This window comes from Scleropages formosus, chromosome 22, assembly GCF_900964775.1.
Source record: "Scleropages formosus chromosome 22, fSclFor1.1, whole genome shotgun sequence".
NCBI classification, from domain to species: Eukaryota; Metazoa; Chordata; class Actinopteri; order Osteoglossiformes; family Osteoglossidae; genus Scleropages; species Scleropages formosus.
Window position 1 is genome coordinate 6,862,611 of NC_041827.1, and position 17,282 is coordinate 6,879,892.

Below are 17,282 nucleotides of genomic sequence, written 5' to 3' on the forward strand. Positions count from 1 at the left end.
GGCAGTGCCAGCAAGACCACCAGCAGCACATTTTCACTCCTTGCTTTCTTTACGGTCACAACTGCCAAGTCAGAAAAATTACTAGTGGTGCTAAGTTTGGGGCAAAATAATTCTGGATGGCAACTAGAGGGTAAAAACTATTCAGCCCGATGGCCGAAGAATTTTCACAGCGAGTCCATTTGACCACGAATACCTGAATGCGGTCGGGGACCCCAGTGCTATCCATACGACTGGCCACGTTGACTGTGTTGCCCCAAATGTCATACTGTGGTTTCCGGGCTCCTATGACTCCTGCCACCACAGGGCCAATGTTCAGACCTGAGGAAGAAGTATCATATTGTCCTTCACATCCTGTACTCTACTCCTGTGGAGTACACAGGCAGTTAAACAAAAAGAGCTAGCTGAAGTGGTAAAAGAAATTTTGCAGAAGACTCTGCTTTTGGATATTGGTCTCATGTGGTCAATGCAATTATAATAGTATTCAAAAATATAGAGGAGTCTTTAGTTTTCCTTACAGAACATAATGAAGCACTATTATATACACTAGATGGTACCAACAACCAAGTGAACGTGCTGGCTCATGCGCTCACCGATCTTCATTTGGAAGTTGTTGAAAGAATGCTCATTAATGTACTTCATCTGCTCCCGCAGCCTCATGGCGTAGTCGGCCAGCGCAACAATGTGGGAGCGGCCTTCTTTGTCATAGGTGGAATCATTCAGGCCGGATGCGGCCATATAGGTGCTGCCAATGGTTTTGATCTTCTCCAGTTGTCGATACTTCTCCTCACTGATGATCTAAAGCAAAGAGTAATAAAAAGAAGAGTACATCTGGGCTTCTCAGAAATCCAACACCAACACAAGTGTTTTAGGTAGTGCATTTCTCTTTCTACTGCTTCTTTGTCCACTCATCAAAACCGGAGTTCATTTGCTCTTAACAACTCTTGAAAACCCCATTTCTTATGTAGATTATGAACCCTCTCTTCCCGCACCTCATCAAAGTCTGCGATGATTTCATTGAGAAGGCGCAGGCACTCCACACCCTCGTTGTTGGCCTCGAGCTCCACGTAGAACTCGGAGAAGTTGCTGATGGAGGCAAACATGACGGCCACACACTCACAGGATTGGTAGTAGAGCTCATCATTGCGTCGCTCGCGTGCCAGGAAGTGAGCAGCCACATCCTTGGGCAGGATGTTGTGCAGGAGGCGACGGTTGTAGGCCTGCAGCTCCTCCATCTCCTCCTTTTCCTCAGTGGCCTTAAGGAAAAGGCAAAAAAGGATTCAGCTGCACAAGGCTTGCAGAGGAAGGACTTTCTCTTCCACACTCAATGTCTACCAGAGACCATGAACTCAATGGAATTACCGTATTCAACCAGATTTTAATCTGTTTTTGGCAATCCATTTTCATCTGAACTGAACTATATATCAGGGATGACATACTGAAATATCTCTTTGCCCGCACATCCCTATGCATCCCTAAACAAAATTTCAAACTTATTCACAGAATCTACCTTACTTCAATGCACCTTCACAGGATGTTCCCAGGGACATCTCAGCTGTGTTCTCAGCTGTCTGGGTTACTAGCATTCACATTATATTTTCACATTTGTAGACACTTTCTTCCAAAGCGACGGACAACTCAGAGAACACCAAAGGACATTTCATCAATAGAGAGTTAAATACAGACATGCGACTGTCAAAGTCACTCATTCTAATATTGTTTCTTGCATGCGTTACATGTTACATGAGTACCAATATATAGAACTGATGATCACCCCTCACGTACCCCATGTCACGTTCAATTTTTTGAGTGATAAACCAACACTAGGTTCCAATTAAGTTCTTAAGTAGAGGACCAACTGTGTTAAAAATACTCTGAGAAGCCATGTATGGAATTCTTTCACACATGTCTGTGTGCAAGCAGGTGGGCATCTACCGCAAGCGTGTGCACTGTGGTGTTCTGGGCCTGTGTATGTGGCAATTCGATATCTGGTCCAAAATGTCTAAAACTGAATATTTTGCACCCATCAAATCAATTAGTGTACATTCTGCCCTGTTTCTTTTTTTACCATAAGTAGGGGACAAACTGTATTCTTAAATGAGTGGAACGTATTATGGGAAAAGGGATGAAATTTCTGAAGTATATCCAAATGTTATAATTTTCTGGAGGAGATCATCCGGGCCCCAGGACGAAGTGCTAATGCCCACAGTACCTGTAGCTTCCACAGGAAGTCAAGTCTGGCGGTGGACTCCACCTGCTGAGCATGAAGATACAGTGCCAGCACAAACACTGTCAAAATGACGGGGGTCATGACCTTCAGAGACACTTTGGTCACACTGTACGGGCTGCAGAGGGTACAAAAACGGTAGACAAGTACTGTATAAATATAAATACAAATAAATACACCCATCCCTCATATAACAGAGTCCCATACAGTGAAAAATCATTGTAACAGCTTGTGAAAGTAAATACCCTTCTGTCATACAGTCAGCTTAGAAACTGAGTAAAATGGCATTTTTGCCCATTTTAACAGTCATATACTTCATAAAATGTTCACATTAGCCTGACAGAGATGAAATAGACAATACAGCCATACACATGTACACAACTCCACATAGGTGATCCCAGATATTGGCTAAAAGATTAAATATAAATGAATAAATGTATTATCAACAGTACTTAATGGAGTTACAGATAAATACGTTAGATTTGCTTGAGCAATTGGGAGGAAATGTCCCCCATGCTCCCCCAATTACACCTATTTACATTATACTATTATACAATACACCTTGATTAATGTACAGACATTGATGAAAGGATTTATTTAAACATACCACTGATCTGTAGTTTCATTGAAACTGGACCTGAATAAACCAAAAAGATACGCCAGTCACTACAAACTGTACAGTAGATACCATGTACATACACATGCATAATAGGACACAGGACTTACCATGGCAGGCTGTCATTGAATAAGCTGAAATTATAAAAGAAAAAATTTAATATCAGACCTCTGGATATCATGGCTTCTGTACCACGACAATTACATGGACATGAAATTTATCCATGCTCTAACAAAAACTGGCACCTCATCTGTAAACCAAACCATCAACGTCCCAAGAGTCAATGACCAGTGTCCTTAGGATGTGGCACTCACAGGGCATTGGCTGTGACGAGGAGGTCGGCGTTGTCGAAGAGGGCCGCCTGGGGCCACTCCACCAGCAGCAGAAAGCTGAGCTGGATAAGCAGCATGAGAGCCAGCTTGCCAATGCTGCTGATCTGCAGGAAGACGGAGCACGCCAGCAGGGTGAGCAGCACGCTGTAGCTGAAGTACTGGAGCAGAGAGAAGGGGACCACATCATCACACATGCTGCCATGGACAGAGACACACAACCCTCCCTCAGCATGCTGCAGTGCTGCAGCTTCCGACAGTACAAAACCATCCCTGTAGCTTCACACGAGTCTCTTTACGTTGCTTTACACACACAAAACCTTTCAGCTTCATACAGTAAAAACACACTTTTTGCTTCCGCCTTACTTCACTGAAGTGTATTCCTTTTGTTAAATACTGCTGTATATAAATCTGCTGTTTTGTTTTTTCCACATTTAAATTGTATTACGAGTCTACAAGCATTACTTTGCCAAAGTCCTTTCTCGCTGATGTATGCACTGTGAAATCTAGACTGATTAAGTAATGAGATATTGGCAGCACATAAGAGACCTCCAACTTGCCCTTGTCCTACATTTCAAACTATGTGATATGGATCACCAACATACCCTCGTCATGTTGCTGTGCTATTTGCACTCAACTGTGATGGGCACTCAAACGTCAGGGGCAGTCATTTTCTACACTGCTAGAAATTCCTTAGAGGCCTGCAGACTGGCCACAGAGAACATCTAGCGCTCATGTGATAGCTGAAATTGTGCAACGTAGCTGGACGTTTAATACAGCAAACCGTGAAAGACAAAAAAAAAAAAAAAGACAGGTTTCAAAGTGGTCTGAGGACAGTCTGCTGGTCTTTAAAGATTAAGAGCACTCGACCCAGCAGTGACTCACCTCAGGGAATGGGCAGGGTGGAGCCTGGCCAGGGCACTGCACCAGGCCCTCCTCCGTTGAGAACGACAGGTTGCGGATGAGACACGGGGTCACCTGCTCCCTAGATGTGTTGTGCTCCCGGGCCACACAGTCAACCAGACTCTCTGTGTTGCAGGCAAACTGCAGGGAAAGGAGATGAACGTGTCAGAGGGACAGAGCTTCCCAGGAGCCCAGTTGGGAAGAGTGTATTCAGGGGGTTCTCACTGCCACATGTCCGTGACACAAACACAAACGAAGGGCACCCAACTCTCATTCACGTAATACTTGGGAGTTCCAGCAAGAAGCCTTGCGTACATGCCTAGCTACACATCTGTGTATTGCAGGGTGTTTCACACAAACACTCTTCGTTTGAGACTCATTTTTTTTGCAATAAATAAGAAAACTTCTTAACAGAGCTCTATATGCCAAACGTACGCTGGTGATGATTCTGTGAAATGGCCCCTTGAAGGCATCAGTGCAGTAACATATATGTCACTACAATATTTAAAGAACAGACTCAGGGCCAGAGTTAGGGTTAGATGGTGAACCTGATGACAGTACTAGCACAAGTCTAGATACCACAAGCCAAACAATAATACACAGGCCTAAGGGTATTAAAAGGTAATTCTTACCATATTAACAAAGGCAGCAATGAAGACAAGAATGATGGTGAAGACCCCTACCAGGGTGCTGTTGGTACGAGACTGGACTATCTTCTTTGACACAGTCTGCATAGCGGCTGGAAACAGCTAAGACAAATGATGTGATTGATGCTACCATATCTGTATAAACTGCATACTTACAGTTATCAAACAATCCTGTTCATAAATGTTCACGGCATATTCACGATGCTGCATTGTAGTTATAATAGTAATAATAATAATAAAAACTGTACAAGAAACAGTGTCCCAATTTCCATTTTTACAGGATGAAGTGTATACCCTAAATGTCGACTGTGCACTCAGTCATTTTACATTCACATGAAGACAAATTATTATCAGAATAAAAATTCAAGATCAAAATTGCATTTTTTCCCAATCTAGCAAATGTCCACACTCATTAATTTAGCTGATGCTTTCCTCCAAAGCAAATGACAATGTTAGTGTACTCACAATTATTCACCCACTTAGACAGCTGGGTAACATTACTGGAGCAATTTTTTATGGTAAGTACCTTATTCAGGGGTACTAGAGCCAGAGGTGAGACTCAAACATGCAAATTTTGAGTCTAAAGGCAACAACTCTAACCACTACACTACCAGCTGTCCCTAGAAAGAAGTCCCCACATAAATGTTCTACCATAAAAGAAAAAAAAAGGACAAAGCCACAGAGGAACAGAATAATCCCAGAAGAAATCAAACAAATGAAATAATAGAACTTATTTTTGATACAACACTCCAATGTTTACTAAATGCTGTCAGCAAAATTTACTCTACTACAGTTTAATCTCTAGACACTTATTCTCACAACATTCTGCACATTTTTATCGATTTCCATGTACACTATTGATTTCAGCCCTGCATATTACTTTACAGTGGTAAAAAATGGGCTCGAAACAGAACACACACTTGAAAAGGAGAGGAGGTAAAGAGAAAACAAAGACTAAAGCTGGAAGCTGAGCTTGTCTATACCAAGAAATTAGTAACAGCAAAAACTAAGAAAAAGGCGTTTAATCTACTGAAATATTTTCTCTCGGTTTTTACTTATATTTTAATATATTAAACTGCAGAAAGAGAAGGAGCGGAAAGTGTGGAAGAGGAAGGCGGATGTGAGAAAGCTTTGCTTTCGGAGACATCTTACCTTAACGCAGGAGTAAATGGCACAGATGAAGAGGATGTTGGCAAGGATGATGAAGATGCTGATGTAGATGCCCAACATGAGTGGGGTACTGCCAGAGGACCAACACAGGGGGCAAAGAGGAGAAACATCAGTCAATCAACCAGTTGCATTAGCAGACAAAACATGCAGTATGTGGCTCATTAATTCATGTGGAACTGATCCTGCTAGATCTGCACTGTTTCTTAGAATTGTCATATTAAGATTCACACACAAGACTACGGGAAAACTATTTTAATTCAATTCAATTACTAACCCACATGAGCTATACCTACAACTGTATCTGTTGCTGACCTGTGTGTTTGTATCTGTATGTGCGTGCATGGATGCAAGAGGTCACTCACTGTGGGAAGATGACAATTTGAATGAAGGAGATGAAGCAGAAGACCAGAAGGGTACAGGCCACATATCCCCCAAAGCGATCATCCACCTTTTTCGAATACTGGAAACAACCACGCAAGAGTCAACCATGGTCATGTCGTCAAACACAGCCTCATTTCATCCGTGTGCCCTTGTGCTTCATATTGCTAATTGTGCTTTCCTACCAGATATAAGAAATCTGGCTCAGCAACCTGTACATGGTAATTGTGTGATGGACTGAGTGAACTGAGTGACAGACAGCACGCTACAACATGCAACCATCCGAGACGTGACTTGAGATGGTGTGACTGTGTTACAGAATACGTCAGTGTGAAAGTTGGAAATAAACTTGAGTGACAGGCTCTGTGGAAGAGAGTATGAATATCAGTGACAGTGTAAAACTGTTAAATCTGTTACAGACTGTAGTACAGGAACGTATTGAAGGACCTCGTGACAGACTGGGTGACTAGACATAACGTGTTACAAGTAACACGTTAATGTGCAAGTAACTGCATGAAAGACCAGTAAACCAGGAAAGAAAGCATAAATTGACAAAACTATTTATGTAGCGTAGCTTATGTGTAACTTCATAGTAATTCCCTGTATTGATGTATTAAAGTTCATGGGAGATTGTGTGGCAGCTTGGGATTGTCACAGCATAAGACAGTGTCTAGAGACCTTCTTCTCAAGGCTGGATGTCTGGAAGGTGAGAAGGAACTTCTTGACGTGGTCCTTGCGGAGCTGGTCAATGCTGCGAGCGTCAATGGCTCGACCCAGGAACTCATCCACTTCATCTTCAGGATTCATGGCCTCCTGGACTCCTCGGCTGCAGGGAGAGGGGAGGAGGTGGAGAGTCCCGTGGGAGAGAGGAATACAACGATGAACAACAGGCCTCTTGTTGAGTTCCTCCTGCCCAGCGCTGCATCAGCTTAGTTAAAATGGACTACGTTACAAATGAAACTTAAAAGCAAAATCCATGACAAAAATTCTGAAAATTCTAAGCAATGCTGTTCTGTAGGGCGGCACAGTGATGGAGCAGCAGGTATTGCTACTGCCTCATAGTGCATAGGCTGTTTGATCTGAGTTCAAACCTACACCTAGTCTCTGTTGACTTTCTTGTCTTCCCTGTGTCTGTCTGGATTTCATCCAGGTGCTCTGGTTTCCTCTCCCTGTGTCTGTCTGGATTTCATCCAGGTGCTCTGGTTTCCTCCCATAGTCCAATGTCATGCAGTTCAGGTGAACTGGACTCAAGATTGCCTGTAGTGTGTGAATGTGAGCGTGTATGGCCTACCCTGAAACGGACCCATCCAGGGCATACCCTCTGTGCCTTGCTCCCAATTAACTGGTGGTGTTTGCACAAAACACTTAACCCTCCGGTATGCTTACAAAAAAAGTGTCAAGCTACAATTAAACATATATGTCACTGATGAAACAACAGGACTTTAATTTTGTATCTTCCTTTAATTTATTGCTCTGAAGAAGAACAGAAAATGGCTGACACAGTGGCACAGTGAGTAGTGCTGCTGTTTCACAGCACCTGGGTGGTGTGAAAGGATATGGGTTTGACCCCTGCTCAGTTTGTGAGGAGTTTGCATATTCTCCCTGTGTCTGTGTGGGTTTCCTGCCACAGTCTAAAGACATGCTGTTCAGATTTTCCTGTAGTGTGTGAGTGACATAGAGAGAGTGTGTTCCACTGATGGATGGATGGATGGATGAGTGACCCAGTGTAAGTAGTGTATCTAGCAGTGTAAGTCACATTGGTGAATAAGGTGTGTGGGCTCATAACACTGGATAGAGTTCGTTGGAAGTTGCTTTGGAGAAAAGTGTGTGCTAAATAAATAAATGTAAAACCACTTACTGGTCTTTGCTGGATGCTTCAGCAATGCCCTAGAATAGAGCATAAAACAAACATTACAGAAAGACACACATGTATCTGTGCTTTTATTTTCACAGTTTGCATTTAAGCTAAAGGGTAAATCTCGTACTGTAGCACCTACAGCTGTTGCCTTTGGCCCCAAAGGTTGCAGGTTCAGATCCTACATCTAGTTGCTGTACTCTCAAGTACTTACCCTAAATTGCTCCATTAAAAATTACCCAGCTGTATCAGTGGGTAAATAACCACAAGTAGCTTAACATTCTAAGTTGCTTTGGAGAAGTGTCAGATAAATATAAATTCTCATGGTTCAAACAATGTGTTTATAAGTTAAAATCCTTAATCCCAGGTTAGACCCTCCTTTGTGTGAGGAAAAGAGAGAAGGCCATCTTCATTTCACTGACACTTTGTTCCAAACTAACTCACAATTACTTACACAGGCTTCTTGTTGATAAGTACCTTGCTCAAGGATACTACAACTTGAGGTGGGATTCAAACCTGTGATCTTTGAGTCCCAAGGCAGAAGCTCTGATCACTATGCTATCAGCTGCCCCTATAGACACAGCCTCATGGAGATGTGATGTAAAGTTCAACACTGACACAGAGAAAAGGTTTAAAAGAGCAGAAATGCTCAAATCAAGAAGACACTATATGTCCTATACAGGTGTGAACAAATACATCTGAAGATTTTCATACATACAGGAATCCATGCAGGTCACTCGTAACTCTTCATGATTAAGACCTATGGAGACTCACCATCTGCCTAAAAACCTTGGAGTCCTTTGTCCTGGAGAAAGATCTGTCAGGCACCCAGCGGGGTACCAGCGCTTCATTGGAGTTGGCACGTGTCCGCTGCATTTTGGCCATCATGGCCTTCTCCTCCTTCTGTAGAGCGAATATGGGTGCACACACATGCTTGAGCTCTGGGCTCATGCTAAGATATCTTGCAAGACTCCCTCACCCACAAAATCCTATTCGCTATCTAGGGCCAAACCTGAACTTGAACTACTGCCATGTCCATAAATGAATAGAAAAAAAACATGGAAAGATATGCATTTAGTACTTTACAAAAGGAAAGTGTAACTGTGTATGCATTAGTGTACCTACACCAGGTTGAGCTGTGTACACTACTGAGGTCACACTTGTTAAAAGCAGTCCTACGCTCAACTAAAGTGGACTGAGACTGAATGAGACACACCCTCTTCTGGCTGCAGCCCAGCACTAGAAAGGTCTCAATGCTGTTCTCCTTCAGGTAGGCATTTCTTTCACCCCCGAAACCAGGCTCCACCTCATAGTCTCCATTCAAGTACTGCAGGGTAGCTTTCGTGATATGAATACGCCTTGAGAAGAGGACAAAAAAGGAGAGAATGCAGAAAAGTTGATTTGATGAGTCTGAATGATCAAACGGTAACATGTTTAGACATTTTGTGGAAACATTACAGGGCTACAGAACTGGAGCAAAAGGGATTTCTCACCCCGCCTTCCCCCCAGCCTCCATGTGGTTAGCCAGTGTCACGTCGTTGGACCAGACATCGAACTGCCACTTGCGTAGGCCCAGAACGCCGCAGTGCACACGCCCACTGTGGATGCCCACCCGCATGTTGACGTTGACTCCCGTTACCTCCCGCACCAGCCTGCACATAGACGTGTGAAGGAATGCCGTACATGACTTCTTAGAGCATTTTCACCATAGTTGGACCTCTGCTTACAAACTTTATTGGGGCTGAGAGTTGGTTCATTACTCATCAAGCTCATCAGTAAAACACAACATGGCGTGGGCCAGAGGCTCATCAAAAACTTCGTAATGGTGAAAAGTTAATTATTGGAAAAGTCTGTATGTCTGGGACCAACCGTGCTCACTAAATGCTAGCTGCTTAACTCAGGTGAGATTGACTAATAAATGTTAACAAGCTGAACTTTAGAAAAGTGGTTGACTAAATTTGAAAGGTAGTTGGCTAAGACACTAAAGACGGGAACCAACAGGTCATTTTGAAAAGAGAACCCATAGTATTGCTAAAAGCAGAACAGTGCCAGGATACATCATGACTTTGAGGTTGGTAAGGCTGGTACCATGGCAACACCTTGCAGAATTTGATAAGAAATTTAAGATGTGTTGATATTTGTTCCACATGCTAGTCTGCCACTTACATGGAACTAGGGACAGAACTCGTGAAGGAAGAAAAGGGAGGAGTAAAACTACATGGAAAAAACACATTTCCAGAATGAACATCTAGGTCCTTGCTGAGCTAATTTCTACAGAAAATTGATTGCCGTTGCCTGCAGGGGAGAAGAAATGCTAGTTGTAGCCACCAGATTCAGTGAAATACACCTAAGCCCTGTAGTTTTCATCCAAATAACGTTCAGTTGACCAATTTACAACGAAACTAGTGTACGAGAGCAAGAGAGCAATGGAGACAAGACAGAAAAAGACTCACGAGATGGCCTCAATCATGTCTACACCCATCTCCACGCAGCAGTGGGCATGGTCAGCCCTGGGCTCTGGAAGACCTGATACGCAATAATAGCAGTCACCCAGGATCTTGATCCGCAAACAGTGGTTCTCCTATGGGGAAGAGGCAGCAGGAAAGGGAAGCAGAGGACCTGGTGTTATTGGAGTGTGAATGCTCCCAGGCTGGGGGTAAGGAAGTATGGAGCGGCTGCTCTGGCCATCTCATAATAAAATAATTTTTAAAAAATTACATTAAAAATATGAAAAATTCTTACTTGCATTCTAAAATATGTGTGCAAAATCATTCATGTGCAGTGAAGGAAAGAAAACACTCGATACATGAAGCAAGTGAATTTAAAAATGAGGAAGGTAGGAATTTCATTTTAGCATTAGTAATGCTAGAACTCTACAGTTTAAGAAATTATAACAAATATCAATGTTGGTACATGGTGTGGTGGAACAGCGGGTAGTGCTGGTGCCTCACAGCACTGCGCTGTGTACTCAGGTGTGAGAATTCAACCTGGAGTTTGCAAGTGCTCCCTGAATTTGTGGGGTTTCCTTCCGGTGCTCTGGTTTCTTCCCACAATACAAAGTACCAATAGTGTGTGAGTGAAAGAATGTGTGTGTAATTGCCCTGCAAAGTGCACTGTGCTTCCAGGATAGGCTCCTGACCACTGTGACCCTGCACTGTACAAGGGGTAAATGATAATAGATGGATACAATATGGATATTACATGGCTATATGTAGTTAGTAATTAGTAAAAGCAAACTTGTCAAAAATGAAAAGACTGAAAATAAGAAATGAAACTACTGCAGTTTAAAAAACAAATCACGCCAATCTGAGCAGAAAAGATAGAAGTAGATAGGGAGTGGGCAGCGTGGTAACTCACCGAAGCCAGTTTGTCAAAGCGAGCAAAGAGCTCATTAAGCGTCATGACCAGTTCCTGGGCTGTGCACTGTGACGCCAAGCTGGTGAAGCCCTCGATGTCGGCGAACAAGATACTGAAGGAAGGACACAAGAGCATGTAACACAGCACAGTCATTTTGGATGTTCAGATCTCAGCAAAACAATTTAATAAATGCATGCGTCTGGATTAACATACAAAAAAAAAAAAAAAAAAAAAAGACAGAAACTTCCAGATGGCACGGTTTTGTTTTAGCATGAAACAAATTTATGCAACGATTTGAAATTCAACAGACATTTTATGCTGCACAGACAGTCTGAAAATACCCCGACAGTTCCGGTTTTCAGTACAAGGCTCAGTGATTCCTAGGATCTGTGCATGGATTTGGGCCTTACGCTGAACGTGCGCCAAGATTATGAGCCTGCGGGTGAACAGGAGACCCTCTCAGGGTGTCATGCGAGAGACCGTTACACAGGCCATGGGGCTGTGGGGAGCTTGGGGCCGTTTGCCCTGCCTGCTAATTGAATCTTGGCTGCAGACTGGCTCCTTGTGGGGTTATCCTAGCCGCCGGTAATTAACTATTCCCTCTCAAAAGTTAATTAGCCTGTTTGCAGGCAGGCTGGCAGGCTCCCCTTGCTCCTGCTCCCCTGAGCAGAGGTGATGTGAGCCCCACTACAGAAAGCGAAGAGACGCGAGGGAGGAAAGAAGTGAAGAGAGCTGGACGGAAAGAATGATAGAAGCTTCAGCAGGATGAGGAAAATGTGAAGCTACAGAGAGTAAGTGAGGGGACAGAGAGGTACAGTAGGGTGAGATCGAGGTGGAGACACCTCGGAGCAACAGAGCGAGCACAGAGAGGGGGCAAAAGAGTCAAATTTAGCTTAAGTTTTTCCCAGAGTAAATTACAATTGTTTATACAGCTGGCTAATTTTAGTGGAGCAATTTAAGGTAAATAACTTGCTTAGGGTACTACAGCTGGAGGTAGGATTTGGGCCTGCAACCTCTGAATCCAAAGACAGCAGCGCTAACCCCTACACTACCAACTGCCCCATAATGAGATGTTACAACTGATTAACCGACAAATGACGAAAGCAAACGAAAAGAGAAGACGGGAATAGCGGAGGCTGGGAATAGGAACGAAGGGAACGAAAGCGAAAGGGAGAATGAAGAGAAGAGAGGGATCTTAGGATGGACAGTACTTCAATGTAAGAAGTAAACAGCAAAAGGAAGACGGACATGGAAAAGTAAAAAAGAAACTGAACTTTCAGTTTGTTTTTCCAACACTTTCCACTACAAAACTGTTCATCTTTGGAAGTAATCTGATGTGGAGGTATTCAAGGAACTTTTAAAAGTATTATTTTTTACTGTACTTCAACATTGTTCATTAGTGCTCATCTCAGGATTCACACACACACACACACATTTTCAGAACCGCTTGTCCCTTACGGGGTCACGGGGAACCGGAGCCTACCCGGCAACACAGGGCGTAAGGCCGGAGGGGGAAGGGGACACACCCAGGACGGGACGCCAGTCCGCCGCAAGGCACCCCAAGTGGGACTTGAACCCCAGACCCACCGGAGAGCAGGACTGAGGTCCAACCCACTGCGCCACCGCACCCCCACTCTCAGGATTCAAAGCTAACTAAAATAACCATGCAATTTATTATGAACTCAGCAAAAACAAATCGGTTATTGCCAACACTAGTGGCAAGAAATTAATTTTGTTTAAGCTGTGCTTCACAGGATCTTCGCGTCTACCTGACATTATCGTGTTTCTGGATGTAGATCTTGTGGAACATCATGTCTTCTTTCTTTGCGTTGATGTCAGCCTTCATCTCCATGGCAACATGTCTTGGTAACACAGACAGCAGCAGGCGTTCCTGAAAAGTACGTGTGAGAAAGGAATGGAGAGAGATGAGGGTCTGCAAGAGGTGGATGGACTGTGTACCAACCTGCCCACCTCGCACTAATTCATCTTCACTCTCATGTGAATATCCTGCCTTCATTTAAACTAATGTAACATCTCTTTATACAGGTGCTCTGTGCGTCTTGGGGTGTATCAGCTGCTGGGTTCTTATGGATATTTTTCTGTGAGTGGGTACGGACTAACACTCTACTCCATGCAAAGAAATGTTCGCAATTCAGCAAGTACAGAGTACAGACTGAGTATGTTTGGTCATGTTTCATAATTATTAAATTCAAGCTTAGATGTTGCTTACATTCAAAGTCAGTCACAGTATTCATCCCATTTATTCAGCTAGGAATTCTTACCAGAGCAATTAGAGGTAAGTCCCACACTGAGGAGTACTACAGGAAGTGGGGACTGGCCCAGTAACCTTGAGGTTACAAGTCCATACCAGTAGACCATTACGGTATCTACTGCTCTGTGATAGAAAGTACAACACAAATGACCCCGTGTGTGCATGTGTGCGCGCGTGTGTGCGGCCCACCATCCGACTTTCGCGCGCTATAAGCCCATTTCCCGGCACCCCTCAGGCCGCACCTGTTGCTGGTTTTCCCTCTGCAGGTGCAGCCGGGCCTGGATGTAGCCCCTCGTCTCCTGGAAGGCCTGCCTCTGGGACACCTCGGCTGGATAGTGAGTGCAGATCCCAATGATGTTGGTGCACAGGAGGATCAGCACGTTGGCACTCAGCTACGGGTGGGGAGACATGCTCGTCAAAGCTCGCGGACCTCGGAAACGGTGGGACAGATGTGGCCCGTGGGCCGCCTCAATTCAGCGGCTCGTGTCAATGCGAGCGAGGCAGAGCTTACTGACAGGCTGCCAAAGGCTAGCATCCTCTGACTCACTAGAGCACAACGATCAAATTAGATCATTAATATCAATTAGGCTGAAGGAAATCATCAAAAAGATACATGCACACAGCACAACGCACATTAATTTCTCTCCCTTTTTTCCATTTCCAGTAATCCATTCATTCAAGTATTTTTGGTCGCGAGTTCACTCCCCCCCCCCCCCCCCCCCTCCCTTTTGTGATAAACAGATGTGGGAATTTCACGTGTTTTCTGAAAGATCGAGTTATATAAGAAGAAGCATCACAGAGAACCGTTTCATCTCAGTTCAGCATCTGGAAGACACACTCTGGAGTATTACTGACTTAATGAATCTGCATAATACAAAGGCAGACGCCAGTCCAAACAACACACTGAGGCTTCAGAGCGCAAAGCAGTGTTCGACACGATCCATAACGAAACACATTCCCTGAAAACAGCAGTCCTCTTGCAATCTTTGTTGTATTGAATCTGCGGCACCTTCAGAATAGCAAAAGCAGGAGTCATGAAGTTGGTCTGTGTGCCTTGCGTCTGAACGCCCCTCCCCTCCCCTCCCCTCCAGCGGTGCTGTGCTGTCGCGCTCTGGCACGTACACACTGCTTTAAAAGATTAATGCTTTCCTCCCAGAGTGTATTGACTGAGCGCATCTGGCTGTTGTTCAAAGCACTGAGGAAGCAGATACACACACACACACACATACACACACATACACACACAGCTGAGCTTCACCAAAATTCTACTGTGAACTCAACTGACCTTTGAGCTGCACTTGATTTACAGCACCTTATTCGCAAATGAGGCGCAGTTCATATGTTTCAAATGGAAAAATGCATGACTGAATGCAAACATTTATAATATTGACTGTTAATTATCCATCAAAATATGGAATGAAAAAAACTCTGAATCCATACAGAAGTGTACAGGAAACACCCACTGGCTCTTTTTTACAGACAGCCTTGTTTCATTAAACAGGTGTCTACTGTTCAATGAAACAAAGGGAATATTTCAGCCTAAATACACTGCATTTCTTCATTTATTGCGAATTGACAACATTGATAAAACACAAACTGAAACCATATCCATTCACAAAGGCAAAAAAAAATCAGAAAAAATCAGAATAAATGAAGCCTATAAAATCCAAATGACTTTTTTTTTTCCTGATCATGTTGATCAGTAAGTGTCCAATTACATTTAATTAGAAGGGATCTACAAACAAGTTCTGTAATATTTTCTAGGAAACGTTCCACAATAAGCTAAAGGTACATATTAGGGCATTTGCTAATTATAAAATAGGCAAGGATATCTAGCCTCTGCAAGAACACTTTCTATACTTCAGGTGTTGATACATTTTATATAGACAGGAAAATCTGTATTCACTAAAGCAAGTCACAGTTTATGTTATGAAACTGAATAATGTCATTCACAAAAAAAAGTTGCTTTTAAATGAGTCGTGAATTCATGAATCATACTGAATTACTGTAACACCAAATATTCCTACCCATAACACAAACCTGAAGCAAACTGCACACAGATTGGATGTCCTCGCAGCAGTAAACAGTGAGTCAAATTATACCACCGCTGGAGTACAGCTACTACAGCGAGTCGCTTCTCCAGCAGCCTGTGAATACAGAGAACTGATAGTGCGTCACTAACCCATCATACAGTGTGGCTTCAACGTACACGAACCCTATAGTGATGGTTTTATTCTTGTATAAGATATTAAACTTATAAAATCTAAATATTAAAAATAATCTAAATTAATAAATGACTGTGATTTTACTTACTTGGTTTAATCAATGCAACTTGGGTTCACTTATTTTTGCACTTGCACTACTTGTGTGTTTCTACTACACACACGATTTCCTCTAACGCAACATATGGAATTGGTGATTACACACCTATTATGTCACATGAGAAAGACTGCTTCTCATTAAATAAGCATTTCGCGGTAAAACTAAAGGACACGAGGGATTTGCATACTTTCAAGCAGCACATATGGAATGCGCTTTTGTGTTGGATGAGCCGTACATCACTTTGGAGAAGAGCGTCAGCCAAACGCATAAACGGAGATGTAACATTGCCAATGGGAGAAACATGTGGGCTATGTGAGTGTAAGGATTACAAAAGAATAAACGACTGCAGTGTGATCCCTAGTGAAAATGCGACTTCAGTCTATGGCTCGTCTTCCTCAGGTACAGGCTCTTGTCAATGACTCAGAATATGACTGAATGAAAAGCCAGGAGATCCCTGCAGTCCTGTCACTTCCAGAAACAAAGACAATCGACACTAACGGGCACTAATGACTGACTGTCACTGAACTACTAGTTTTCTGTGACACACAATGACAAAGCGATGTGATGTGTATTTGCTTGCCTAGGTGGGCTGGGTGTGTTGAGCTGCTGTAATAGGAAACTGTGCTGACACCATAGGAGATGCCAGCGTTAACCAAATTTAGGCTTTTTATTGTTTCGGTGGGCCTTAGTGCCATCAGTACAAGCTTAGAATATCTTCCCATGTATATCTCTGTTTTCTAACCTTACCACTACACTGCTCCAGTACTTCACTGCACACAAGACCCACAAACACCGGCATGGGTTTTGTACCTTGATTTTCAACACTGCTTTCAGTCTCATTGGATGCTGCACGACCTCTGCGTGAAAACACTCACCTCGCTTCTTTGGTCGTATTAAGCACCCTGTGTCCTCCCCCAACTGTTGGCTAATAACCCAGTGGTGCGTGGACCAAGCCCTTCCTCCCAGCATCCCCTGGGAGGGCGTTCTGTGGATATGCCTTCTGCAGTCTGGGAAAGTCAACTGACCCTTGACCAAGGACACCATGCTTCCTGTATAAATTCTGTCATTGCTCTGAAATTTGATAAAAACAGAACTCGAAGCAGGAAGCACAGCATCTCCAAACGATTTCACCCTTCTGTCAACAACAATAAACAAAACTAGTCAAGAAGGGCAGCAACAAATCTAAGAACACTTGCAATAATTGTCCCA

General features: G+C 43.4%; 1 protein-coding gene across 3 annotated transcripts in view; it reads right to left on the minus strand.

The window, feature by feature from the left end:
- The window catches only part of LOC108918490 (adenylate cyclase type 6-like), a 63,592-nt gene that overhangs the window by 2,571 nt on the left and 43,739 nt on the right, over positions 1–17,282 (minus strand). For all 3 annotated transcript variants that reach the window (XM_029247689.1, XM_018725795.2, XM_029247692.1), the window contains 20 exons: positions 13,994–14,143; positions 13,249–13,370; positions 11,480–11,591; positions 10,576–10,703; positions 9,616–9,774; positions 9,339–9,480; positions 8,897–9,025; positions 8,126–8,154; positions 6,946–7,093; positions 6,252–6,349; positions 5,872–5,959; positions 4,705–4,821; positions 4,055–4,213; positions 3,155–3,330; positions 2,951–2,974; positions 2,832–2,861; positions 2,210–2,342; positions 990–1,253; positions 591–795; positions 194–318 (listed from right to left, as the gene is read on the minus strand). In XM_029247689.1, coding sequence (XP_029103522.1) covers positions 194–318; positions 591–795; positions 990–1,253; positions 2,210–2,342; positions 2,832–2,861; positions 2,951–2,974; positions 3,155–3,330; positions 4,055–4,213; positions 4,705–4,821; positions 5,872–5,959; positions 6,252–6,349; positions 6,946–7,093; positions 8,126–8,154; positions 8,897–9,025; positions 9,339–9,480; positions 9,616–9,774; positions 10,576–10,703; positions 11,480–11,591; positions 13,249–13,370; positions 13,994–14,143 — 2,538 coding nt within the window. The remainder of the gene's footprint in view (positions 1–193; positions 319–590; positions 796–989; positions 1,254–2,209; positions 2,343–2,831; positions 2,862–2,950; positions 2,975–3,154; positions 3,331–4,054; positions 4,214–4,704; positions 4,822–5,871; positions 5,960–6,251; positions 6,350–6,945; positions 7,094–8,125; positions 8,155–8,896; positions 9,026–9,338; positions 9,481–9,615; positions 9,775–10,575; positions 10,704–11,479; positions 11,592–13,248; positions 13,371–13,993; positions 14,144–17,282) is intronic.